General features: G+C 40.8%; 3 protein-coding genes across 4 annotated transcripts in view; all 3 read right to left on the reverse strand.

Moving 5' to 3' along the window:
* Positions 1-11,076, reverse strand: part of LOC122658443 (vacuolar protein sorting-associated protein 26A-like) — a 51,757-nt gene extending 40,681 nt beyond the window's left edge. The window contains exon 1 of the mRNA XM_043853411.1: positions 11,042-11,076. The gene's annotated coding sequence lies outside the window, so the exon portion shown is untranslated. The remainder of the gene's footprint in view (positions 1-11,041) is intronic.
* LOC122658444 (tRNA (adenine(58)-N(1))-methyltransferase catalytic subunit TRMT61A-like) lies at positions 830-21,535 on the reverse strand. The gene is made up of 4 exons (XM_043853414.1): positions 21,530-21,535; positions 4,512-4,968; positions 1,718-1,965; positions 830-1,264 (listed from the first exon to the last, which is right to left on the reverse strand). Exons 2-4 carry the CDS (start codon positions 4,955-4,957, stop codon positions 1,017-1,019), a joined length of 942 nt encoding a protein of 313 aa, XP_043709349.1. The 5' UTR covers positions 4,958-4,968; positions 21,530-21,535; the 3' UTR covers positions 830-1,016.
* On the reverse strand, positions 18,469-27,647 carry LOC122658442 (putative pentatricopeptide repeat-containing protein At3g18840). 2 transcript variants are annotated; one of them, XM_043853409.1, is made up of 2 exons: positions 27,347-27,647; positions 18,469-20,963 (listed from the first exon to the last, which is right to left on the reverse strand). In XM_043853409.1, the coding sequence occupies exon 2, from the start codon at positions 20,825-20,827 to the stop codon at positions 18,818-18,820; it is 2,010 nt and encodes a 669-aa protein (XP_043709344.1). In that variant the 5' UTR covers positions 20,828-20,963; positions 27,347-27,647; the 3' UTR covers positions 18,469-18,817. The 2 variants fall into 2 exon arrangements, with proteins under 2 accessions (XP_043709344.1, XP_043709343.1); XM_043853408.1 differs by having other exon boundaries at positions 18,469-21,003.
* Positions 27,648-27,655: the final 8 nt, after the last annotated feature.

The following is a 27,655-nucleotide window of genomic DNA, read 5'->3' on the forward strand; positions in this document are numbered from 1 at the left end:
TTCTAGATCAATGCCATGGAACCATGGGTGCCTGGGGGTGGGGGTGGGGGTGGGGGGGCAAGGAGAATTTTGTTGTAAAGGATCGCAATTTGTTTTCAAAAGGGGTTCCAGCCCCTAAATCTCCAACTGAAGAAGACAGAGGAAGATGAAGAAGAGCAGTTAAAAAAAAGGCAACGGAGAGGAATCGAACAAAGGGAGAAAAAAAATTGCAAAATTACCTACCAGTAGAGTATTCATGTCTCACTGTTGCAGACAATCACAGACTTGAGCCTTCGCCCCCATTTTTGCTGCTGTGTCCATGATTGCTAGGTCGCTCTTCAATCTTCACACTGTAATTGTGCTCAGGCTCAGGATCTTCAAAATTGTGATCGTTGACATCCACTGCCTCTTTCCGCAATCCAATTTCAACCAGTGAGAATAATCTGTCATCGAACCAAGTGAACTTGCTACCATGACCTCCTTTCTTCAGCAATCGTTCATTCCAATCGCTGATCTTCGATCATTCCAACCTCCATTCTCCTCACCTTGAGGAACTTTCGCTCTCTGTATTTCATTCTTGTTGTTGACCTTCAAGAGAGAGAGGCAAGGCTCGAGGAGATGGAAGATGGAACCGTGTCGACGATATTGAAGAGCAAATCTTGATAGTTACAAAGGAACATTTAACCAACAAATTTGGCGTAAAATTTACCAAGGAGTTTTCTGGAAAATGTGGGTTATCTGGTATAATTCTACCTCATGAACATTTTCGAACTTATAAAACAAACAACGGAAATTTTCTGTAAAATTTGTTTTTCCGGCTATTTTATGTCAAAACAAATGGAACCCAATAAGAGGAAAACGGTAAGTAGTATTCCAAGATACCCACTAGCAAAATTTACTCCTTCCTGGCATTTTCAATGCTTTTGATAATCTAATGGACCATTTCTTCTTTCATTCAGGCTTTTGTGAGGGGCTTGGATCGAACTTTTACAGTAAGGCCAACATCATTGACATCCTGCTTGGTAGGGATGGTAGTCTCACCGCCCACTACATGAATTGAGTCTTGCAAATGTCAAATAGCCAGTGTGACCTCTTGCTTCACTGCACGGCCTAGGCATGACTGCTTGAGCATTAGATTTCTCCTTCCCATTGCTTCTTCCACTTGAATACAGGCTCCTCTTGCAAGGAAGAGACCCCAGAGAACCATCATCATCATCTCCACTGAACTCCCTCCTACCTTCTTGGACTTCATACAAGCGGAGGAGGACCTCAAATGTTCTTATATCTACACACACAACCAGGTGAACAAAAGAGCAAGCTCGATTATGGACAACAAAAAATTTATCAATCAATTAGAAGAAAAGAATTAAGTACAAGACTAGGAAAATCAATTTTTTTCCTCTCCCTCCCTCCCTCCCTCCCTCCCCCCCCTACTTGCTGGATAAATATCCCAAAATGGAAGACGAGGGAGGGGGACTAATTTGTAAAAATGGCTTGATTCATGTAGTGAGCATTACCACTGCAAATGCTAATGAAACCAATATAACTACATTAGTTAACCCCACAACACCTTCATTCTTAACCCCTTGCTAGTTGCTTCCCACCCACCCCCCTGCTGCAATCATTCTCACCATATAAATATATTAGGCAGTTTATCCACCAAATAATGGGTAAAACTAGCCAGGTCACTCCCAGATGAAAAATGCAAATTATGGAAATGAGCTGAGGTAATGCATACCAGTAAAGATTGTTCTGAGACTCTCACATGACCGCTGCACTTGCTCAATGCAAGGTGAAAAGGAACACAAAACTCCATCTTGCTTCAACATTTTGCCAGCAGAAGGTATTGCCAGCCAAGGTTGGAGGAGGTCAAGGAAAATAGAATCCACCAGTCCATAAAAATTTTCAGGAAACCCTCTGCCTTGAATATCTCTAACTTCAACTGTAATTAAGATGCTCAACCCAGTCTTCACAAAATCCTCCCGATTGAATAAAACAGAGTACAGCACATGAAATCATGGTGTAAATATACAGCATGTCTCAGAGACTCATCTCCAGCAAAACCTTCCACCTCAATTAAAAATATTTCAAAATGTAATAAAGTTACATGAGGTGAGTTATTCTAATCAACACAGCAATTTTGGCATGGATCTATCATTGAATATATCCAATATAGATTAAACAAATTGGAACCCATGTTACAGGGAATTAACTAGGGTTCTTCAAGAAGGTAGGTGTCGATGAGTCGGATCCATCTAAGTTTCAAATATTAGGATACAGGTACTTAGTTAATATGGCTCTGCCAACTAGGAACAGGTGGCACCTCATAAAGAGAAAATTATATCCAGTGGTTAACATGGATGCATCACTTCTTCATTTATATCCAAAACTGAAATCAAGAACTTATATCCCGAATACCTTTTTAGTAGAAGGTGACCTCTTTCAAAACTTTTTTTTTTTTTTTTTTTTTTGGTTGGGGGGGGAGGAGATACAATATAAGATGAAATTGAGCTCCATGATTGAATAAGCCCTAGATCAAAATCCAAGATTCACATCCTTGATGTCAACCTACAAATTTGTGTTAACAGCCCATAAAGTTCTTTTCCAGCCTTCAAACCCACTCTTATAACCAGCAAGTTCTGTTATATTGCAGTTTATTCCATTCTTACAAGGTTGGTCTAGGTCTAACCGTCAAAGGGATCCCACTTTATCTAAACACATGAAATTTCACATCAACAAGACAAGAACTTTTGTGGGTCACTCACACCAAGAACTGTTAACAAAGTCTACATCTTTAACATTGCCAAGGAGGATTTAATGATTGACACAAGTAGAATCTCACAAGGTACTCAATTAGGCCTCATTAACAAACAAACAAAACCTCCGATATTTGGAGGGTGTCCAATTTTTTAAGTAGTATGAAACATTCTCTTTGGTAACTATTGAGATTTTAAGTGCTCGGAAAATTCTAGCAGACTTTCAGGTCTCTAACAAGTAGCAATTGAGCTACCCCTTTAACTTGACCTGAACATCTGCATCCAACCAGATTGAATTGACTGTTGAAATCAGCTGAATTCTTCCTCTCCTATCATTTCCAAATCCCCATACAAGATTTCCAACATTTCAATGCTCTAATGAAAAAGAGAGAAACCCAGTCTTCCAAATAGCCTACGCAGTATCTCAATCATGATAATGGCTGAGTTTTCCATTTCTTAGGGTCTGTTTGATATAATTTCTCCGAACCTATTCTGGTCTTTCACAGAAAGGAATCTTAGAATGATTATTGAGCAAGAAATGGAAAAGGTTTGACTATAAATTCAGAGTAAGAAAGAGACATGATAAATTGACAATTAAAGGGGGGGGGGGGGGGAAATCTGATAGATTGCCATCCAAAGACTTACATTTACCTGAAAAAGTTCCCATACAATGGTGCTCAAGGGTGGAGGGGAGCTGCAGAGAGGGGGTGAGATTGACAGAATGAAAAAAGAGTGAAGGGGGCAGACAGGTGGCAGCCTGGCTGGCCACTGCTGGCTGTTGCCGACACGCACAAGCACAGAAGAGAGAGAGAGAGAGAGGAAAATATTCGTACAGAGTACACGACTCAGAATTTGCAGATACCAAGACCAGCCATCGCTGCCAGAGAGGGAGGAGCGAGAGATTTGAGGAGACAGCAACTAGCCATTGCTGCCAAAGAGAAAGAGAAGGGGGGACAGGAGGTGGAGTTGTTCTTCAAAACCTCACACGCGAAACCAGTCACAGACAGAAATAGGGGTCAGGAGGGCGAGAGATACAGCAGGGAGTGGCCGCTGGTCGCAGAGACAGAAGAATGGGAAGGAAAGAGAGAGAGAAGGGGAGGCTCGGTAGACATCGCCGGCTGTTGCTGTCTGTGGGAAAGGGGAGGAGAGTGACAGAGACAGACAGAGATGGAGAGTTACCTTTGTACAGTGTGTTGGTTGTGGAGGAGAGATAAGTTGCAGTGGCGAGAAGAGGGACGAGTGATGAGTTTTGATTCTAAATAACAGATGGGTTCACCCTTTTACCCCTGGACCATCAGTACATGTGCCTTTTAAGATTTGATCGCAACATCTGAGAAAGACTTTCTCATAAATTTAAGAAATGGCTTAAAACCCATTCTGAGAACCCCGTTCTCAGGAAGAGAAATAGGGTCCCAGAAATGATACCATTTGGTCATTTTCGACTCCGAATAGTTTCTGTGCCAGAATAGATTCTGAGAATTGATACCGAAGACACCCATAGAGACTAGTGTCAGAAAGTTTATATAGCAAGCCAATGGGAATTTCATGATTGCTTAGCTTAGATTTTGAAGGTCTTCAGAGACTGAATTACAATTACCCCTTTAAGTTCCTAACTGAATTACTTAATGAAAATTACTGATTTAAAGAATACCCTACTAGAACAGTGGAGAAAGAAACTCATTTCGGAAAACAGAATGCAATAAACTACACAGATTGATAAATATCTTCTAGGGGGGTAGTGAACAAGTACCAACATTTCAATCTCTCAGTTACCTAGCCAAGGCAGCCCTTTGTTCATGGAAGTCGAACGTGTAAACATGACCATAAGGAGCCAGAGCCCTGGCAAGTGAGGCGGCGAGAGACTCACTCCCTGTGCCCGACTCAAGAACCAAGCAGCCGGGAACAATTTCCAAGTAAGAGATAACAAAGCTGATATCCGCAATGTATAGAATCTGAGTCCTGTGGCTTAGAACCAAAGTCCACAGCTCCGGGGTTGGTGCGAGGAGGTAAACAAACCCACCCTTATTGCTCAGCACTTTGGACCCAAATGGCTTTCCAATCCAGTCTGCATGTTCAAAAACACCAAATCGATTCTGGAGCACAGAGCCACCGCAGACCTTGACGGCCGTCATGTGGGTGTGCCTCTCGTACACGATTACCAGATCCCCTTCACTTATCCAGCGTTGGAAAAAAATCTTCTTTGTGGGATCTATTGGCAACATCTTCGTTATACCTTCATCACCGGAAACCAAGAAAACAAACAGAAACACGGTTTAATCGAAGCTGCTAGCCTCTGCTACCAACTCAGATTTCAAAATAATTACATATCTATTTTCAACTTACATGTTTAAAGTGAAAGTGGTGCGCTGATGAAGATTACAAGAAGAATAAACTGATCAAACCAACCTGCACCCCCAAAAAACAAAATCAATGAGTTTCCAAATCACAGAATGACAATGATAAGATCCAAACCAAGATTCCACCCCCTTTTTGGAGGGGGTGAGGGGAGGGGAAGAGGCATCTGTCTTTTATGTGTTCATCAACATATTAGCCTTTTGAGGGTGGACCTCGGTGCAACGGTAAGGTTGCTCCATTGCGACCTGGTGGTCACAGGTTCGAGTAGGGAAACAGCCTCTCTGCGAAGTGGGGGTAAGGCTGCATACATTATGACCCTCCCCAGACCCCACAGTGGCGGGAGCCTCGTGCACTGGGTACACCCTTTATCAACATATTAGCTTTTTGTCCAAATGATGAGATTCCACTTTATCATACATTCAATTTTAAATCCCAATAAAAAGCAGCATTTTATACACAGCTCTGGATAAGAAATAAATGATCTTGTCACTAGTATGGGAAGTTGGGAACCAAAGGAATCAATAAAAGACAGTAGAAATACTCAGAAGGAACACAAAGTAAGTGTTGAAATAGGTTACTTATCCCCTATCCGATTGGGGTAAGCAGTCCTAACCGATTGGGGAAGTACCCCTAGTTAGATTAGGATGTTTCCTCTTTATTCCCTTTTATTTTTCTCCTTTTTTATTGTTTATCTCCCTCAACCGAATCCTAGTTTGGTATTCCTAGTTGTACTAGGAATCCCTAATATGATTAGGACTGAGGTTGATTCCTATTTGTACTTGGATCCTTATCATTCTACTTAATATAAATACAAGGCCTGTGTGATCTAAGGATCAAAAGAGTCTTACCCTAATTCAATTATCTCTACATGGTATCAGAGCTAATCTCGAATTAGGGACCATCTCCCACGATATTTCAGTTTTTTTTTTCTCTCTTTCTCTCTCGGTCTCTCCTTTCTCTTCTCCCTTGTTCTCTATTGTCACATAGGGCAGCACTGATGAGGTGATCTTTCGATCCAGTTGCTGCCCCCATTACCTCATGGATGCTACTACATAATTCTGCTCGATAGGAACCAGCACTTCCAGCTTGCACAAATTGGAGCTTCAGTTCTTTGAGGATTGCTTCTACTTCTAATACAAGGCATCATCTCCTTTTTTTTTGAAGACCAGAAACTGCAGCAGGAATATCTTATTATTGCTTGTTCCTATCTCAGATCTGATCATAGTTTCAAGACCTCCTTGAGATCGATATTTACCAAATCAGGGTTTTTTCCAAACCCTGACAATTGTCGATCTAGGCGTTTGAGCTCACTACTGTATCTGATTTTTTGAAGGCTTCTTCTCCACCTATTTGGACCCACTCGACAGCAATTTGGGCTCCCACAGTTCAGTTTTATTGAAGAGGACCTCCTTGAGATCGATATTAGCAAAAATAGGGTTTTTTAAAACCCTACCTCTATCGGATTTAGCGCTACTGCAGTTTTTTTTTGGAATCTGATTTCAGGAAGATTTTTCTCCCATTCTTAAGGGCTCCTTATCCTCAGTTCAAGTCCATTCACTGCAGGTTTTTTTCAGCCCCTTGGATCCTTCATCGATTTCATCAAATTCAGGGTTTTTTCAAAACCCTGACCATATCGATATAGGGTTCTTATTGGCTGCTGGTTCTCATATTTTGGATATCACTTGAAGATATTTTTTGGCATTCTCTGCTGCCGGTATGGATGACTCTACCAACTCTACAGCTACCTCGGATCATGATAGCAACCACAAGACAGATTATCACAGTTTTTCACCTAACCCTATCAAACTGGATGGCTCTAATTACCTTCTATGGTCCAGATCAGCCTCCTTTGCCATTGTTGGCCGTGGTCTCACAGACCATATTGATGGCACTAGTGTGAAGCCTAGTAATAAAGGCCCTGCTCAGACTAAGTGGCTTGCCAATAATGGTGTTCTCATGTCATACCTCATAGGCTCTATGACTTCAGAACTACAGCATAATTTTCTTCTTCTGAATACTGCCGACCAGATTTGGGCTGCTTGCAAGGAAACCTACGGGCTGCTTGGTAATGATGCCCAAGTTTATGAACTTCGACAAAAGGTACTTCACACTACTCAGGGAGACCTTTCTGTTTCGAAATACTATGCTACTCTCCGCAGCCTGTGGCAACAGTTGGACCACTTCTCTGATTTTCACCCTACTACAGTTGATGACATTGCTTCCTATAAAAAGCATGTGGACAAGATTAGGGTCTATGACTTCTTGGCTGGCTTAAATGTGGAAAATGATCCGATTCGTGTTCTAGTGTTGGGCCATAAACCTTTTCCCACACTTGAACAATCTTATGCCCTGGTGTCCTCTGAGGAAAACCGTAGGGCTGCCATGTTGCACCCTCCTACTACAGATAGATCAGCTCTCAGGGCTGCTGCCCCAGCCTCTCATGCACCTAATGGCACTGCTTCTCTTGGTGATTTTACTACAGGGAATGTTGTTTGTGAGCACTGTCACAAACCCTATCACACCAAAGAGAGGTGCTGGAAACTTCATGGGAAACCGGCAGATTTTGAAGCTAAGCGGGCTGCCAAGACAAAGATAAAGACAAAGCCCAAGGCACATCAGACTGCGACTGTTACTGCAGCCCCTGTTATTGAAACTGGTCTATCCTAGGATGATATGCAGGCACTCCTACGTATGCTCAGGTCTTCTGCTGCCACTACCTCTACTACATCAGCGACTGCCAATTCTTCGGCTCCTTCAGGTTCACACTTTGCCCGGTCAGGTATTCCTTTTGGAGGTCATTGTGCTTCTATGGCTTCCCATCCTTGGATCATAGATTCTGGAGCCACAGATCATATGATTGGTTCCTCTAGTCTGTTTAACAGATATTCTCCCACTTCTGGGAAAGATAAGGTCAAAGTGGCTGATGGTTCCCTTTCCTCCATATCTGGAACAGGAATCATACAATGCACTTCTTCTCTTCCCTTGACTTCTGTTTTGCACATACCTAATTTTACTACTAACCTCCTTTCCATTAGTAGTATTACTCGTGATCTTAACTGTAAAGTCACTTTTTTTCCTTCTCATTGTGTATTTCAGGATCTGGACTCTGGGAAGACAATTGGATTGGGTAAAGTGCATGGTGGCCTGAATCTGCTTGATGACGGTCGCTTCTCTCCACTACCATCTCCGCTGCATCAGAACTCCTTGGTCTCTTCTGAACTCTACCAGTGGCACTCTCGGTTAGGTCACCCCCCTTTAGGCATTTTAGCTCATTTATTTCCTAGTTTGGTCACCCTACGTACTAAGGATGACTTTTTTTGTGAGGCCTATGTTCTGGCCAAACAGACACGTTCAAATTATCCTATTTCAAATAAAAGAAGTTCTACTTGTTTTAATTTGGTACACTCTAATGTTTGGGGCCCTAGTCGTAAACCATCTATTTCTGGTCATCGTTGGTTTGTGTCTTTCATTGATTGCCATTCTAGGAACACTTGGGTTTATCTTTTGCATACTAAAAATCAGGTTTTCTCCTGTTTTCAACATTTTCATAAAATGATACAAACTCAGTTCCAGGCTACTCTCCAAATATTGAGAAGTGATAATGGAACTGAGTATATTGAGTCCCAATTTCATAAGTATTTGGCTGACCATGGCATTATTCACCAGACTAGCTGTGTTGATACCCCTGCTCAGAATGGCGTGGTAGAAAGAAAAAATCGCCACCTCCTGGAAATGGCCAAGGCTTTGATGTTTGCGAGGAATGTTCCCTTTCAATATTGGGGGGATGTAGTCCTCACTGCTGTCTATCTTATCAATAGGTTACCTTCTCGGGTTCTTGGTTCCCGTACTCCCTCTGATATTTTATTGGGCCATTCCTCCTTTACTGTTCCTCCCAAAGTCTTTGGGTGTGTGTGCTATGCTAGGAATACTAGCTCCCCTGGCAAACTTGAGCCTAGGGGGCTCTGTTGTATTTTCTTGGGTTATTCTCCGACCCAGAAAGGTTATAAGTGTTACCATCCCCCTTCCCGTCGTACCTTGGTTAGTATGGATGTGGTTTTTCATGAGACGCTTTCTTATTATTCTTCATCACCTCTTCAGGGGGAGAGTACAAGTGAAGATGTGCCTTTTGAGATTCCTCCACTGGAGGTTCCTCTAGCTGCTGCCCAGCCCCCTTTGGCTGCTGCCCAGCCTCCCACGGCTGCTGCCCAACCTCCCACAGCTGCTGCCCAGCTTCCTTTGGCTGCTGCCCAGCCTCCCACGGCCGCTGCTTGATCACCTTTGGACATTGCCCCACCTTCTCACGTTGTTCCTCCCTCACTCCTCTGGGAATCCTTTACGAGGGGAGACCATAGAAAATAGTGATGTTAATGTTCCTATTCAGGGGGAGCTGACTCCAGTGCAGAGAACTATTGGTGAATTTCAGAAGAGAATTGACAACTCCAACATACTCACCTACACAAGGGGCAGAACCAACAGAGGGCAGATGCAATCCACTTTAGCACCAATACCCATTCAATTGCCGGCTCCAGATCCAGATCCTCCATCTCTTGGTAATCCCTCCTCCTCCGACCTACCTATTGCTCATCGCAAAAGTACTAGGACTTGTACTTTACATCCTATATCTCGGGTTGTCTCTTATAGTTCTCTTTCTCCTTCTTTTCGTGCCTTTGTATCTTCTCTCTCTTCTGTTTCGATTCCTAAAAATTGGCAGGAAGCTTCTACAGATGGAAAGTGGAAGGCAGCGATGTTGGAAGAAATGGGAGCACTGAATAAAAATAATACATAGGAACTTGTGAATCTTCCTCCAGGAAAAAAACCAGTTGGATGTAAATGGGTCTTTGTGGTTCAACAGAAGGCTGATGGTTCTGTGGATCGATATCAGGCAAGTCTGGTTGCAAAGGGGTTCACTCAGACTTATGGAGTTGATTATTAGGAGACCTTTGCACCCGTGGCAAAGCTCAACACCGTCAGGGTGCTATTATCCTGTGCTGCAAATCTTGGGTGGGATCTTCAGCAATTAGATGTCAAAATGCCTTCTTCCATGGAGAGCTTAAGGAGGAGGTATACATGGACATTCCACCAGGATTCTCTAATGACAGGACTAAGGGCAGGGTTTGTAAATTGAAGCGTGCCCTTTATGGTTTAAAGCATCACCTAGGGCTTGGTTTGGCCGATTTCATAAGGCTATGATCTCAAGAGTTAAAAGCAAAGCAATGCCGATCACACGTTGTTTATCAGCGACTTGGTAACAAGGTTACTCTTCTCATAGTCTATGTGGATGATATTGTGGTCATGGTAATGATGATGCTGCAATCGTGGATTTGAAAATTCTTCGGCCGTGAGTTTGAGGTCAAAGATCTTGGTTCCCTAAAATATTTTCTAGGGATAGAAGTTACTCAATCTTCAAAGGGCATCTTTCTTTCCCAAAGCAAATATGTCCTTGATCTATTGACTGAGACAGGGCTGCTTGGTTGTCATCCTTCAGATACTCCTATGGAAGCTACTACAAAACTTAGGGAGAAAGAGGGTGAACCTGTTGACAAGGGTGCTTATCAGCGGTTAGTGGGCAAACTAATCTACCTTTCTCACACACGTCCTGACATTGCAGTTGCTGTAAGTTTGGTGAGTCAGTTCATGCATGATCCCTATTCCTCTCATCTGGATGCGGTCCGTCGTATTTTGAGGTATTTGAAGTCGGCTCCAGGAAAGGGAATTCTTCTATCTTCCAATGGTCACTTGAAAATTGAAGCCTATACTGATGCCGATTGGGCTGGTTCCCTTGACAGGAAATCTATCTCTGGCTACTGTTCCTTTGTGGGTGGGAATCTTGTCACATGGCGTAGCAAAAAGCATAATGTTGTGGCAAGGTCTAGTGCTGAATCCGAGTTCCGTGCGATGGCACAAGGCATTTGTGAACTTCTGTGGCTTAGAGGATTATTGCAGGATATCGGTGTTGCTGTCTATCTTCCTATGATGCTTTATTGTCAGCATTGCTCATAACCCTGTCCAGCATGATCGTACTAAACACGTGGAGGTTGACCGACATTTCATCAAGGAGAAGCTTGAAGTTGGCCTCATTTGTGTTCCCTTTGTGAAGTCTACTGATCAACTAGCTGATGTGTTCACTAAGGCACTGAGTAGCAAGCTGTTTCATCCTATATTAGTCAAGTTGGGCATGCATGATATATATGCTCCAACTTGAGGGGGAGTGTTGAAATAGGTTACTTATCCCCTATCCGATTGGGGTAAGTAGTCCTAATTCTATTAGGACTACTTCCTAACCGATTGGGGAAGTACCCCTAGTTAGATTAGGATGTTTCCTCTTTATTCTTTTATTTTTCTCTTTTATTTTTCTCCTTTTTTATTGTTTATCTCCCTCAACCGAATCCTAGTTTGGTATTCCTAGTTGTACTAGGAATCCCTAATATGATTAGGACTGAGGTTGATTCCTATTTGTACTTGGATCCTTATCATTCTACTTAATATAAATACAAGGCCTGTGTGATCTAAGGATCAAAAGAGTCTTACCCTAATTCAATTATCTCTACAGTAAGACTTGCCAGCATTCATGATGGAGAATTCCAGTCATGTCTTAGCAGAAGAAAGAAGAAGAAAACAGCCAAAATGGCCAGCGGTTTGGTCTGGTCCAACTTTGAACCAATTTTCTGATTCTTTCCAGACCATGTGGTGCAGTTCTGGTTCACCCAAGGAACCAGAAATTGGTGGCCTCTATTTTTTTAACTATTTTCTCTGATTCATTATTACAATGTTGCGAGTACTTAGGCTGAAATAGGTTACAATAATTTCAGTCCTGTTTTCAAGCTGTTTGCATTATTATTTCACCTTCTTAGTCAGTTTATGTTTCCTTTTCAGTTCAGGAATTTATGAATTAAGAAAGTCTTTGGCTGCTACTTTGGTATGTGGATCTCAGCCTTACTCTCGGGATTCAAGAGTGTTACTTCTGAGGACTCAAGAGTCAAGAGTGGACTGTTGTGGACTCAGTTCAGCAGTTTAATCAGGTAGATTCCTGATTGTTATCAATCTTCCCCTTTTCTCCAACTGAAGCTGGTCAGAATTTCTCAACCTGCGATTCTAATATTGTCTGTTTTGTTTCTACTTCCCTTTTGTTACAAGTTTCAGTTCTGTTTTCAAACTAGAAATATGCCCCTCCATTTCAGAAGCCCTAACTACTATTCAGTTTCTGACTCCAGTTTTCTGAAACTGATTTGCTATTCTGATTTCTGGTTTGATTGCTGAAACTTATCAGTTATTATTTCGACTCCTAAATCACAGTTTGCCATCAGCTTCTAATTTCTGCTTCTAGTTTTTAAATCCTTCTAATTTCTAAATTTCTGAGTTTCAAAATCTGAGTTAGTAATTTTGATAGTTACTAATCCTGGCAGTTACTAATTATGATAGTTACTAAATCTGAATTTCTGAATCTACTTTCTAATTCATTTTTCTGTTCACTGTTTCTTTCAGAATAGGATTCTCCATAACTTGTGATCTGACCAAAGGATTTCAGTCAGAATTCACTGGTATATTCTGCCCCAATACTAGATCACTTAACCAAAGTTCAACTGCATCAGGATCAGTCCTTGTTAAGCTATTAAGTTTCTCCCACTCTGATCTGGTTCCTTATCCCTACAGTTCTGGTTTACTTGACGTTTTCTAAACCTTAATCGTTACTCGTTAGGTGACTTGAAAACCCCATCAGTTCAGGAGTGAGAGAGAAGCACCAATGTTGAATGGGGATAAAGAGTCGAGATTTAGGTAATGGATGTAAGGTAAGAAAGAATAAGAAGATAGAAGAAGAAGAAGAAGAGAAGAAGAAGAAGAAGAAATGGAGAGGAAGAGAATTCGGTGGAAAAGTTGTGTTTTAGAGAGAATGTCTCTCACACACCTATATTACTCCACTAATGAGAATAGAACAAATTACATACTCCTCCCTAGGGAGGTAAAAGGGAAAAAAGAGAATTACAACATAAGGCAACTAGTAAACTAACTAGTCCCTAAAATACCCTTACAACATATAAACTCTAACACTCCCCCTCAAGCTGGAGAATAAATATCATGCATTCCCAGCTTGCATAATAGGGTACCAAACTGGAGAGAAGAAAGCCCTTTGGTAAAGATGTCCGCCAATTGATCACCTGTCTTCACAAAAGGAGTGCAAATACAGCTGGAGTCTATTTTCTCCTTGATGAAATGCCGGCCCACTTCGATGTGCTTAGTTCTATCGTGTTGTACCGGATTGTGAGCAATGCTTATAGCTGCCTTGTTGTCACAATAGAGCCGCATAGGATCATTTGCAGCAAACCCTAACTCTTGAACTAATCGCTTCAGCCATATAAGTTCACAAACTCCATGTGCCATTGCCCTAAATTTTGCCTTTGCACTGGATCTAGCTACAACAGGTTGTTTCTTGCTTCTCCATGTAACCAAATTACCACCAACAAATGTGCAATAACCAGAAGTAGATCTTCTGTCTGAGATGGATCCAGCCCAATCAGCATCTGTAAAGCCCTCTATCCTCAGGTGATCATGCCTGGTATACAATAGTCCATTCCTTGGGGAGGACTTCAAGTATCTAAGTATACGGTATACAGCATCCAAGTGCCCACTCTTGGGGGCATGCATAAACTGCCTCACAATTCCCACTGCATAAGAAATATCTGGGCGAGTCATAGATAGGTAGATGAGTTTCCCCACTAATCTCTGGTACTTCCCTGCATCAACAAGAAGGGGACCACAATCTTCTCCTAGTTTGTGATTTTGCTCAATAGGAGAGCTCGCTGGTTTGCAGCCCAACATCCCTGTCTCTTTTAACAAGTCAAGAACAAACTTCCTTTGACATATGTTGATGCCTTTCTTGGACTGTGACACTTCAATTCCCAAAAAATACCTCAAGGGACCCAAATCTTTAATCTCAAACCGTTGAGCCAAGTAGGACTACAGTCTAGCTAACTCAACACTGTCACTATCAGTCACAATAATGTCATCAACATAGACTATAAGGGCTGTAATGGTACCATTACCACGCTGAGTAAATAAGATATGGTCAGCTTGACTTTGAGAGTATCCATTCTTCAGAATAGCCTGCCTGAACCTCTCAAACCATGCTTTTGGAGATTGTTTGAGACCATATAAAGCCTTCTTGAGGAGACACACCTTGCCTTCAGCTGAAGGGAACTTGAAGCCAAGAGGAGGCTGCATGTATACTTCCTCCTCTAAGTCACCATGGAGGAACGCATTCTTCACATCCAACTGGAATAGGGGCCAATCCCTATTGGCTACCAATGATAAGAGAACCCGAATAGAATTGTGTTTAGCTACAGGAGCAAATGTCTCCTGATAATCAATCCCATACACTTGACTATAACCTTTGGCTACCAATCTTGCTTTGTACCTTTCAATTGTACCATCAGACTTATACTTGATTGTATAAACCCACCTGCATCCGACTGGGACTCTTCTCCTGGGAAGATCTACTAATTTCCAAGTACCATTCTTCTCAAGAGCCATCATTTCCTCAGACATGGCTTGCCTCCACTTTGGGTCAGACATAGCTTCAGTGAGATTCCTGGGAATGGAATCAGAAGAAAGAGCAACAATGAAAGCAAGACTTGTGGGAGAGAGAGCATCATAGGAAACAAACTGGGAAATAGGGTTAGTACAAGCTCTCTTTCCTTTTCTAACAGCAATCGGAAGGTCTAAATCAGATAGAGGAGGACGGATATCACCTGAATGAGGTCGGTGGAGCTTAGGATGAGGATCCAAAGAGGGCTCTTGGCAAGTCTTATGTCCTGTATTATGCAAGCCTTCACCTCTTTTGTATGTAATGTGGTAATCTTTCTGATTACCAAAACCATTTTCAACAACAACAGCCCCTTCTGTTTCATTGCTAGCATCATTACCTGAATGAGTACCAGTATCAACAACAACCCCTTCTTTGTGTTTCCCAATATCAAACAGAAACGGAGTAGGCAAAGGTGGATAGAAAGGGATAGAAGCAGCCTCTTCATTTCCACTATTCTCCCCCTGAAGAGGATGATGAGAAGAAGTAAAGAAAGGAATAGATTCAAAGAAGGTAACATCTTTGGAGAGAAATGTCCTTCTGGAAGAAGGATGGTAGCACTTATACCCCTTGGTAAAGGAGGAGTATCCAAGAAAAATACATTTGAGTGCTTTGGGGTCAAGCTTGGTCCGAACACATTTATTGACATGAACATAACAGACACACCCAAACACCTTAGGAGGAAGAGAGAAAGCAGAAGTCTGAGGAAACAACAAGTCTATAGGGGATTTGGAGCCAAGAAGTTTAGAGGGCATGCGATTGATTAAAAATGCAGCAGTAAGAAGGGCTGCAAACCAAAAAGTCTTAGAAACATGCATGCCAAACAAGAGACTCCTAGTGATTTCCAACAGATGACGATTTTTCCTTTCTGCCACCCCATTCTGTTGAGGGGTGTCAACACAAGCAACTTGATGGATAATGCCATGATCAGTAAAAAACTGTTGAAGCCCCCCATACATATACTCCCCCCTTTATCAGAACGAACAATTTGAATGCGAGTATGAAACTGGGTACAAATGAGTTGATAAAAATTTTTAAAAGCATCATAAACATCACTTTTTTGCTTCATCAAGTAGGTCCAAGTGGACCTGGAATAGTCGTCAACAAAGGAAACAAAATAACGATAGCTAGACAGAGAAGTAGTGGGAGATGGTCCCCAAACATCAGAGTGCACAATATGGAAAGGAACATCAGATTTATGACCATGATAAGGATAAGGAGAACGAAAATGTTTGGCAAATAAACAGGGTTCACACTTAAACACATGGGAAGAAGGAATGGAAGAAAACAGGCGGGGTAATTTTGCCCTCATAATACCAAAAGAAGGGTGACCCAAACGCTAATGCCACAACATAACAGAGTCAACATTACTATTGTCATTACACCCACATACATATGACTGAGCAGTCGTAAGAGATGATGGACCTGTATCAAGAAGGTAGAGCCCCTTTTCCTCACGGTCTCTGCCAATTACCCTCTTTGTCACCAAATCCTGAAAAACACAATGAGATGGAAAGAAAGTAACAGAGCAATTCAAGGATTTGGTTAGATGGCTCACAGATAGGAGATTAGTATGAAACTGAGGAACATGTAGAACAGAGTCAAGAGAGAGAGATGAAGTAACATGGACACTACCTTTACCAGAAATGGAAGAATAGGAACCATCAGTAACTCTAACCTTTTCCTGACCATAATAGGTAGAGTAAGAGTCATAACACTAAGATATGCCGGTCATATGGTCAGTGGCTCCAGAGTCAATGACCCACACAGAGGTAGTAGAAGAGCCAAATGTAGAGGCCTGTAAAGTGGAAGCTGGCAGTACACCAGTGTCTGTCTGTAGTCCATATGGAGGTCGCATAGGTGTATCCTCAGTCAACAAGGTGCATGCTCTGGCTCCCCCTCTATATCCTCTTCCACCAAGAGCTGACATAATGTAGGAATGAACAAAGAAAAGGAAATGATACTCAAATCCAATGGGGAGTATATTCTCAACCCAAAAAGAAATTTTCAAACACTGGTAATTGCAGTCTAGGTAGCAAACCAAGCTAATACTTCAACAATATCCAATTCCACCATATGCTTCAAAGTGTAATGGCATCACACAACAACACGAGAGACTCAAACAACACACCTCACCAACACCAAGTAGTTGAAAGTATCACATACCATCTAGGTTGGTAGCCCCCTTCTTCACCAATAGCACCTTCTATCCATTATAAAACAATCCATAATCTTGAAACAATATAACTCAGCAAATAAAACCCATCAAATAGGTTCAATACAGTAGTATATCACAAAACAGTCATTATTTCAACAACTGGCAGCATTATAGAGCATCAAAGTTTGGAGTAGCAGAAAAAGAGGGCTAGATATCACCAGCTGAGCCCATATAGGCTTGAAAGTAGACTCCAAGGCGACTCCACAGGACCTGATTTCATCTCCAACTGACCTTGGATGAAGGAGAAACAAGATAAACTTCCCAGAACAGGCGGAGTTACTGTAGCAGCAGCATAAAAAGTGAGTTGTAGACCTTGGGCTTTCCTCTTTTGCAACCAATATTTTGGGGGCTTGAAAGAGGACCCTAGGGCGACTCCAATGGGCCAGGTCCAAGCTTCAACAAAGCCAAGATGAGGGAGAACAAGGGCTGTTTCAGAAAAAGGAACAGTAATTTCTCGGATTACTATTCACAGAACAGTATTCTGGGTTGTCTTTCATTGATTTGGGCTTCAAACAGCCAAGTCTTCACAGGAAGACCTATCTCAGTGCTTCCATAGGCTTCATCAAGAGATATGGCATGATTTCTTCAAAGTTTTCACATATCAGCCTCTTCCTTGGAACCCCTTTGTAACCTAAGGTTCCAAAGAGAGGGAAAGGAGGAAGAGAGCTTGTAGGACGACTCTCAAACCAGAAATGGAGGTTGCTTTGATACCAAGTTGAGATTTAGGTAATGGATGTACGGTAAGAAAGAAGAAGAAGATAGAAGAAGAAGAAGATGAAGAAATGGAGAGGAAGAGATTTCGGTGGAAGAGTTGTGTTTTAGAGAGAATGTCTCTCACACACCTATATTACTTCACTAATGAGAATAGAACAAATTACATACTCCTCCCTAGGGAGGTAAAAGGGAAAAAAGAGAATTACAACATAAGGCAACTAGTAAACTAACTAGTCCCTAAAATACCCTTACAACATATAAAATCTAACATAAAGAAGGGGTAAAAAAGCAAGGAAAAATGACTACTTCCATTCTGCAACTTCTCATATACATACATAGCTATGTTCCGGGCGAGTCTTGACCAGGGGGTATTAGCCTTGTCTCATGCTGCACTTTGCGTATTTAGCTCCTGCTCTAAAGGAAAAGGAATTATTATAGCAACTATCTCTGTTATAAAATGTTTGTTAAGATCTGAACACTCCATGCAAAAGAGTAAAAAAACGAACTGGAGAAGGCACCATGTCTGTAACTTCTATTGCTGATGACGAATCAGATTCAGAAGCTCTCCCACATCAGACATATAAGCAACAAATTACCACAGAAGTGGATAATGAATTTATGAGTAAAGTTATGTTCAAAGAGGTTCCATTGGTCGCTTAGGCATTAGGGGGGTTAGAGTCTTTACGTTATGTAAATGTCCTGTCTTCTTTAGTCACAAAGGTACTTTCGACATTTTGGGAAATTATTTTGAGAATTGGGTTTTAACAGGATTCGCGTCCAATTTTGTTAGGGAAAAAATGTGACACAATCCAGTAGTACTGAGGATTTCATTTCTCCAAAGTCCTAGTCATGCTCAACAAAGTATTATGAGTAGGATGATTATTTCACAAAGTACTCTCCCTTCCATAAGTATTTTCATACCAATAGTAGCATAAAGGTTGGACATTCTAAAGTCCATGGCCGCAAACATTTAATGACCTACTTGTCATAAAGATAACAAAATTTTAAAAAAGATGACTCAACAGTAGGTCTGCTTCCTCTGCCCATTTATACGAATTGATTTGCCGCATCAGAGTACTACTTGAGAAAGATCCAAGTATCCAACAGCAGGTTTGTTCCCTCTGGGCATGCATGCAAGGAGACAATTCTTACTGCCAACCATATGATAAGTCTGCAACAAGGCACTTAATGGCTAAATCTCCAAATTTCTATTTAAACCTATTTGTTTCCCTCATTTAATCTTGCACTCAGATTTACTAATGTAGTGTAAATGGTTTCAGCTTCTTGATGAGATCTATCACCAGAGGTGAAAATGTTCACTTTGTTCCCCAAATAGATCCAGCTGCAACCAGCCAGCTTCTTGGCCTCTCTCCCTCTCATCTTCCTCCTGATCCTCCCCATCTCACTCCAATTTCCCTCTGCAGCATAAGCATTAGCCAATTGCACATAACGTGCCCCATTATCCTCTTCAATTCTCAGAAGTTCCTCCTCTGCCTCCCTTGCCAATGCTATATTCCCATTTATCCTGCATGCATTGAGAAATGTCCCCCAGATCACAGCATCCAGTTTGATTGGTATCTCTCTCATGAATGTCATGGCCTTGTCCAACTTGTTAGCTCGCCCATATAAATCTATCATGCATGAATAATGATCAATTTCAGGTGATAATGAATAACATTTAGTCATAGAACCAAAATACTTCTCCCCTGCTTCTACTAGTCCAGCATGTCGACAAGCAGAAAGAAGGGCAATGAAGGTAATTCTGTCAGGTCTGATATCCTTCTCCAACATCTCCTCAAATAGCTGGATAGCATCATTTTCAAAACCATGATGTGCATAACCAGCTATCATTGCATTGTACACAACCTGATCTCTGCCAGGAACTCTTTGGAAATTTTGTTTTGCATATTTTATCTGTCCACACTTTGCGTACATATCAATCAAAGCACTACTCAACTTCTCTTCAATTTCAATATGCATTCTCAATATATAAGCATGAATTTGCTTCCCAGGATCCAGTGCAGCTTGTATTGCACATACACATATTACACTGACAAGAATAAGAGCATCAGGAACATGTTTTTCCTTTTCAAGGAACTCCCTCAGAAGTTCAAATACTGGTTCACACTGTCGGATTCTAAGATAGCCAGAGAATAAAGCTGTCCAGACAACAGGATTCTTTTCAGCCAATGAGTCAAAAAGCCTCCGTGCCTCTAACATGTTTCCTTGAGAGGAATGCCCCACAATCAGTGAAGTGATCGAGAAGGCATTTTCTTCCCCAAATGCAGCATGAGCTAACTCTGCATAATGTATGTTATCACACTTGGAGTACACGTCAACAATGCCACTACTTATAAACGGATTTGAACTCAAACCGTTCTTCAAAATCCAAGCATGGATTTCCTTTCCATGTTTCAAGCTCTTAAGGCTCGAGCAAGCACTCAAGACACTAGTGAAAGTGTGCTCACTCCATCTGATTCCATTCTCTCCCATATGAACGAGCAACTTCAACGCCTCTTCTCCATAATTGTTTCGCACATAGCCTGCAATGAGTGTGTTCCAGGACACAATGTCATTTATTTCAGGAACTCTCCAAAACAGATCAAGAGCCATCTCCATCCTGCCTTCCCTACAACAAGCTGCCACCATGGCATTCTTTGAAACCAAATTTGATACTGAACATACATGGAAAACACGACAAGCTTCTTCAAAACATCCACATTTGGAGTACATATCAATTAGAGAGCTCACAGCAAACTGGTTCAAGTCATTGGCAGTTTTAATCATATAAGCATGTAACTGCTCCCCATCTGATGGGACCGATAGGTTTGCCGTCACATTCAGCATGGTTGTGAGGGTAAACTCATCAATCCAGATACCCTTTTGTTGCATTTCATAAATGAGTTGGCGAGCATGAGCAGTTTCCAAGCCATTAGAACTCGCATAGCCAGAGATCATAGAATTGTAGGTGACAGAGTCTTTGTGAGGAGCAAAATTGAAAAGGGCTTGGGCTTCTGATAAGTCCTGGTTCTTGATGTAGGCATAGATGATGGCATTCCAGGTGAAGACGTTTCTTTCAGGCAATGTGTCAAACAATTGGCGGGCTTCTACCAAGAGCCCGTTTTGGGAGTATAGATGGATGAGTTGGTTGGAGGTGAAAACAGGAGGGAAGAGACCACTTTTAATGATACAGGCATGACGTATTAGCCCTTCTTTAAGAGACTTCATGTAATCTAGACATAAGATGCTAAAGCCCAACTATGTCCTCAGGAGTCAGCAGTTGAAGGGATTAATGCTTCTATGGAATTAACTGAAAAGACATCTGATTCATGAAGCCAAACCCTCTCGTCAGGAGTGTGTCGGCCTTCAAGCCACGAACACCCTCTATGTCATTGCGTTGTCCTCTACACATGCAATAAAGACACAACTCAATAAACCAGATCCTGTCAGCTAATAAGAGTAGTTACAACATATATTTCTAAAGACACAACTTGATTTATCTACAACCTTTGGACTCTTGAAGATACACTTATTTGATTGATTTCTTGCAATAGTCAACGAATAGATTTTTGGTCAAAAAATTGAAATTGTTTTGGTTGTATCAATATGAAATATTTCAATAACAAAAAAAAGGATTATTTTCAAATGCCTCTCTGAAAATGGCTAAACTTACAGCTACCCTCTTGAACTTTCACTAATTCCACATGCACCCTTGTTTTCTTAACTAAGTACCATTATAGTCCCTCCCTTTAGACAGAGAGGTTATGTTCTAACGTCTGACATTTTTTGTATATGGTTAGACCATTCTGCCCTTGATAGAGTGGAATGACAAAAATGCCCACCCTTAAAAAAAATTTAAAAAAAAAAAAAAAAAAAACTGCAACCCATCTTCCCCAATATTAGCCCTTCTAAGTACTAACCCCAACAAACCTGCAATTTTTTCCCAACTCAACGAAGAATGCATACGTCTAAATTTGTAATTAACAAAGATAATAGAGGTTAATGGAAGATGAGTTGCAGGTTCCTTGAAACCCATCAAACAGAAAACCAATTAACATGTGAGAACTTGTCAAACCAACTCCCACCTCCATTAAAACCGCAAATTCCTCATATACATCGACAGAAGCGTCTCTGCAACAGGTTTTTAATATACGTCAAAGCATAAAAAATCCCTTCAATTTTAGGTCTCGCAATCGGAAACTTAGCTCCATCAGATCATCACACCAGCGAAAACCCTAATCCCATCCAAACTCGAACGAGAAAGAAACCCATTTTTACTTCTCATTCTAACAAAGTCAATGACTTCCTCCACCTGGAAAATACCAACACGAAAATCTGAAATAATTAAAATTCAGGGAGAGAAATTAAAATTGATTATAACTAAAAGAAGGGGGAATCACCAATCATTGCACCAGAAGAAACCATGTCGATTAGAAAAGGATCAGAGAACCTCCCAAACCCCAAAAAATAATAAAATAAAAAATGGAAAATAAATAAAAATGTTGAATCTGAACTGGGCAAAGAGAAAGTACCTCAACCATATACAGTTCGTCGTATACTAATCATGTCTCTTCCCTTTATCCTTCCATAACCTCTATTATCTCTGTTAACCACACATTTAGACGGAACAACTAGCAGTTCAATTTTGAATGCAGAACTACAAACCGCAATTTTCACCTTTTTTCAAACCCTAAACGTAAGGGTTCTGTTTTTTTTTTTTTTCTTTTTTATAGCGGTTGTAGAAGAGGAACATAATCAGAATGTAAGAACTGTAATGGCATTTTTTTATGCAAATGAAACAATTGATGCACACGAGAACACTAAAAATCAGAATGGAAATTTTGTTGAAGAAAAACAGAGAAATGCATAGAGATGGAAGAACACAGGGAAGAAGAAGAAGAAAAGGAAGATTAGAAGAAATCGAAGAAGAAAGGAAAATAGGGGTTGAAGGATACCTGCATCTCATCTTCCCCAATCGATTTAGAAAAATGGGTTACAGGTTTTTTATTTTTTTATTTTTTAAAATAAGGGCATTTTTGCCATTCCACTCCATCAAGGGCAGAATGGTCTAACCATGTACAAAAAATATCAAGCGTTAGAACATAACGTCTCTGTCTAACGGGAGGGACTTTAGTGATACTTAGTTTGGAAAGCAAAGGTGCATATGAAATTAGTGAAAGTTTAGGGGGCAATTGTAAATTTGACAATTTTCAAAAGGGCATTTGAAAATAACCCTAAAAAAAATCCATTTGATAGTTCAAATTCTAAGAATAGATTATCTATATTTCTTTGGGAAGGATGGTGGTGGTGGCGGCGGGGTAGTAGCGGTGGTGGTGGTGGTGACGATGGTGGCAGGGTAGTGGTGACGTGGAAGTAGTGATGGTGGTGGTGGTGAAGGGGTAGCGATGGCGGTGGTGGTGGTGGTGGTTGTGGAAGTAGTGGCGGTGGTGGTGGTGGCGGTAGCAGTGGCAACGGTAGTGGTGGCAGTGGTGGTGATGGCAGGGTAGTGGTGGTGGTGGTGGTAGCGGAGTAGTAGTGGTAGTGGTGGTGGTGGTGGTGGTGGTGGTGGTGGTTGTGACAATGGTGGGAGTGGGGTGGAGGTGGTGCGACCCTTAGGAGAAGAATGGTGGTGTTTTATTTTTAACATGAAAGTACTACCTTGTCCATGAAATTAACCATGTGTTCATTCAAGAGCAAGAGTACTAAATCAAATGAAATAGAAATTCTGAAACAGCCTCAGCTATTTCAAAATTTCTATTCAACTTGATTTCTATTTCACTGACATAAGGTGCAAAAATCAAACCAAATAATTTTTGAAATAGAAATCACCCCCTGAAATTGAAATAGAAATCATACCAAATCAAGCCTAAGACTTCTAACTTACCAAAACAACTAACCCCACACCCTTGATGTTTCATATGCATGTTCCTAAATATTTGCGGAGTGATGTTGTCCCTACTGCTTGCTATTTAATAAACCGCATGCCTTTAGTTGTTTTGGTAATAAATCTCCATTCTTTCTTGTCCTTCCTGGTGTGCATCTTTTTGGATTGCCTGCATGGGTGTTTGGTTGTATTTGTTTTGTTCATAACCTTCTCCCTAGACTTAATAAATTATCCCCATGTGCTACCAAGTGTGTATTTCCCAGCTATGCTCGTACTCAAAAAGATTACAAATACTATAATCATGTTTGATGCAGCACCAAGTGCCCACATCTGAAGGAAGAAGAAAAAGAAGAAATAGCCCTGAATTTAGGGCTTAGATTGGAGCCATAGTTTAGGTTTATAGTTAGTAGGTTCTATACTTAGTTTATTTTTCATGATTTAGTGTTTTATTGAGTTGAACCGGTTGAACCATTGGTTCAATTTAAGTGATTTTATTTAAGTCTTTTATTTTAAGTTGTTAGGGACAATTAGGTCATTTCATTGTTTTAAATTATTAGCTTTTGATTTGTAGTCATTCCCTTCCACGATTTAGGAAGAAGGAATTTAGTTTGTAATAGGATTTGGCCTTTGGCCTATTATTATAAATAAAGCTAAATCGTGGGAGGCTCTCCACAGTTGAATATTTAAAATTAAAAAAAAAAAAAAAAAACAAAATTTGTTGCTGCCGATTGTTGTTGCTGCTACTCCTTGTGAGTGTTGCCTTGTGGTTCTATCAAGGAAGAAAGGCAGGTGGATCTCCTGTGACTCCTTGTGTCGTCAGGTTCTATCCTTCAACTCTGTTCAAACTGCTGCTAGGGGATTTCTGCTGCAACTTGTTCACCAATTTCTTCTTCTAATCCTCTAATCCCCCCCCAATCGATCCCCTTTATTTTTGTGTTTGAATTCCATTAAACCTAAGTCCATTAAACCCTAGATCTTGTTGCCCAGCCATATTTGACCATCAGAATTGCTTCAAATTCAAACCACAGCCTCCATACTACATCCCCTCCATTCGATCCAACTTGCAGCCCCATCCTCCCACTCCAATCCTAGTTTGCCTTGTCTTTGCGAAACGCAAAAAAAACCCTAAATTCCAGAATTAGTACTTCCAGGCAATAAAAACCTCTCATATTTAGATCGAACCCTCCCCTCCCTACCTGGAAAATTCGATCCCAACCCTAGCACTAAAATCCCATTAAAAACCCTAGTTTTAGCCTAAGTTCTAAAACCCAAAACCCTAACCCTAATTTTCTGAAATTCAATTTTTTAGTTAAACATCATCCAAACCTACGTTAAGAGCTTCTCCTAGACCTGCCCATCAATACCCTATAAGATTCATCTCCATGTTCATAAACCTAACCCTAGATTTGACCTAAAATTGTAATTCTATCCTACTGAGATTGCAGAACCAGACGCCCCTTGATTCCTTTGTTATTAGATCCTTGAAAATTGGCCTCCAGTAGGATCTCTTCCTATCTAGAGCTACATTAATGTTGACCATCAATATTTTATTAGTGTTGATGTTACCTTCTTTGTGTCTACACCATACTTTCTGATGAGAGCCGTCAAACGGATTCTGATTTTTTATTGCCTCCACCACCTACAATCCTTGTTCGTTTTACTGATTCCATTCCTGATCGTGTCCCTACCAAGCAATTGCATGTCTACAAGCGCCGTCCCAAGTCCACTTCCACAGTCCAGGCTGCTCCTTAGCAGCCACTCTTTACTTCATCAGACACCTTACCTGAGGACCTTCCATCCCCTAATTTGTCAATTTCTCTTTGTAAAGGTATTCGTTCTTGCACTCGACAATAACAAATTTCTTACCCTGCATCTCAATTTGTTATTGTATCTCATCTTCCACCTTTACTTTGCATCTTTGTATTGTCTTTATCTACTGTATCTGTACCTACTAAATATCAGGAAGCATTATTGCACCCTAGTTGGAAACATGTTATGGATGTTGAGATAGATGCCATGTTGGATCGCCAGACTTGGAACCTTACTGACTTACCTACAAGGAAGGAAATTGTGAGGTGTCACTGGGTCTACATAGTTAAATACCTTTCTGATGGTTCAATTGAGCGTCCCAAGGCTCAGTTGGTTGTGAGAGGCTTTACTCAGACTTGTGGTGTTGACTATTTTGATACTTTCTCACGTGTGGCACGACTTAATTCTGTACAAGTTCTTATCTCCTTAGCAATCTTGATTGGCTTTAGTTTCAGCTTGATATAAAAATGTGTTTCTTTATGTGATTTTGGTGAGAAGGTTTATATGGAGCAACCTCTAGGGTAGAGGTATGTTGCTCAGGGGGAGAATGCATCCAAGATATGTCGTTTTTACAAGGCTATATATATATGGGCTGAAACCATCTCCACGTTCCTAGTTCGACAAGTTCAGTAAAGTTATCTATGTATATGGGTTCATTCAATGCTTCTCTGGTCACTCTATATTTGTTCTAGACCTTCTATCGAAAACATGTATGTCAAGTTGTAAGCCTGTTGACAACCCTATGGATCCAAATCTGAAATTTGGGGTGAGTGATGGAAAAGATTTTAAGAATGAACATCAGTATAGAAGACTTGTCGGGAAAATTATTTATCTGACTGTCACTCTTTTGGATATTTCTTTTGTTGTTGGAGTTATTAGTCAATTTTTGGAAAGTCCTAAACATGCTCACTAGGATGTTGCTTGTTGCATTCTGTTGTATCTCAAAGGTGCTCCTGGTAAAGGTCTCATTTATTGCCACCATGGTCACACTGATGTTTTAGGTTATTATGATATTGATTGGGCTGGAGTTGCCAACGATCGTCGATCGACCATTGGATATTGCACCTTTGTTGGTGGTAATCTTATCTCTTAGAGGAGTAAGAAGCAGACTACCATGGCTAGATCAAGTGCAGAGTCTGAGTATAGAGCTATGCCTCATACTGCAATTGAGTTGATGTGGTTGAAGTCTCTCCTACAAGATTTGGGGTTTGTTATTCCTAAACCAATGAAGATGTATTGTGATAATCAAGTTGTTATTTATATTGCTAGCAATCCATTTTTTCATGAAATGACCAAGCATATTGAGGTCGATTGTCATTTTGTGAGTTATGTGGTTATGTAAAAGACTATTTCAATTTTGTCAACTCCGGCAATCATCTTGGTGATGTGTTTATGTCTTTATGAAGGCATTGTTTCAACCAACGTTTTTTTATGGTTGTTCCAAGTTGGGTATGAGATATATATATATATACTCTAGCTTGAAGGGGAGTGTTAAGAGTGTAGTCTCGGTTGGAGGTCCATAGGTGCCATGGACCTCAACACCGTGGGATTATGTTTCTAGCTAAGTGTGTTAGTTTCTTTCTCTTATTGTAATTAGATTTAAATTTCACTTTCCTATAATGGTTTGGTCTTAGGCTTAGCTAGCTAAGAGTCTCTTTTACATTGTAATTCTATTTTGGTTTTATATAAATACATTGGCACTAGTATGATAGTACACATTGACTATCGTCCAGCTCTCTCTCTCAAGGTGCCAACAGATATATATACTAGATAATAATTAGTAGTTCACTAATCTAACAATGTAACGAGCCTTGATCACATGGTCTTTGGGTATCTATTTAAGAATTACATACTTGAAACACTGTTTCTATAGAATTGAAATACTGGGAAATGAGAAGTTATATTAAAATTTGAAGCCTAGAATTACGCTGCATAGAAAATTCCTCACATGTAAGCTGAACACAGTGGCCAACGTTCTCTATAATCACAGGAGCCCAAACCCCATTAAAATGAAAAAAAAAAAAAAAAATCATAACAAAAGACAAAGTGCCCACCTGTTGGAGCCGGATTGCATGTTGTCTTCTTACGTCTAAGGGAACTAAAGGTTCTACCTCCTACAACAACACCATTCGTGTTAATAACTTGAAAAAAAATGGACAAAAAATTCATGGAAAATGAGAAAGAAAGGTAGGGAAAGGAATTCCAATACAAGGAGGGCAAAGGAGGCACCAAACTGTTTCAAAGTTTAGTATTTTTGGGTCCTAGGGTTCCAAGTTATTAGAGACATCAAGGGTTTAAGAGAGAAGAAAACTTAGAGAAATCATAATCAGGAGGGAGAGAGAGAAAGAACCAACTGTTCTCCG

Source organism: Telopea speciosissima, chromosome 4, assembly GCF_018873765.1.
Source record: "Telopea speciosissima isolate NSW1024214 ecotype Mountain lineage chromosome 4, Tspe_v1, whole genome shotgun sequence".
In the NCBI taxonomy this organism is placed as follows: Eukaryota; Viridiplantae; Streptophyta; class Magnoliopsida; order Proteales; family Proteaceae; genus Telopea; species Telopea speciosissima.

What these genes read in the sequence shown, in the direction of transcription:
- LOC122658444 (XM_043853414.1), bottom strand. Translation starts at nt 4,957, where the DNA reads ATGTTGCCAATAGATCCCACAAAGAAGATTTTTTTCCAACGCTGGATA. An exon ending in GAACAAAGGGCTGCCTTGGC is followed by an intron (nt 1,966 to 4,511) that starts TAGGTAACTGAG and finishes TGTTTTATTCAA; the next exon opens with TCGGGAGGATTTTGTGAAGA. An exon ending in TCTCAGAACAATCTTTACTG is followed by an intron (nt 1,265 to 1,717) that starts GTATGCATTACC and finishes TTGTGTGTGTAG; the next exon opens with ATATAAGAACATTTGAGGTC.
- LOC122658442 (XM_043853409.1), bottom strand. Translation starts at nt 20,827, where the DNA reads ATGAAGTCTCTTAAAGAAGGGCTAATACGTCATGCCTGTATCATTAAA.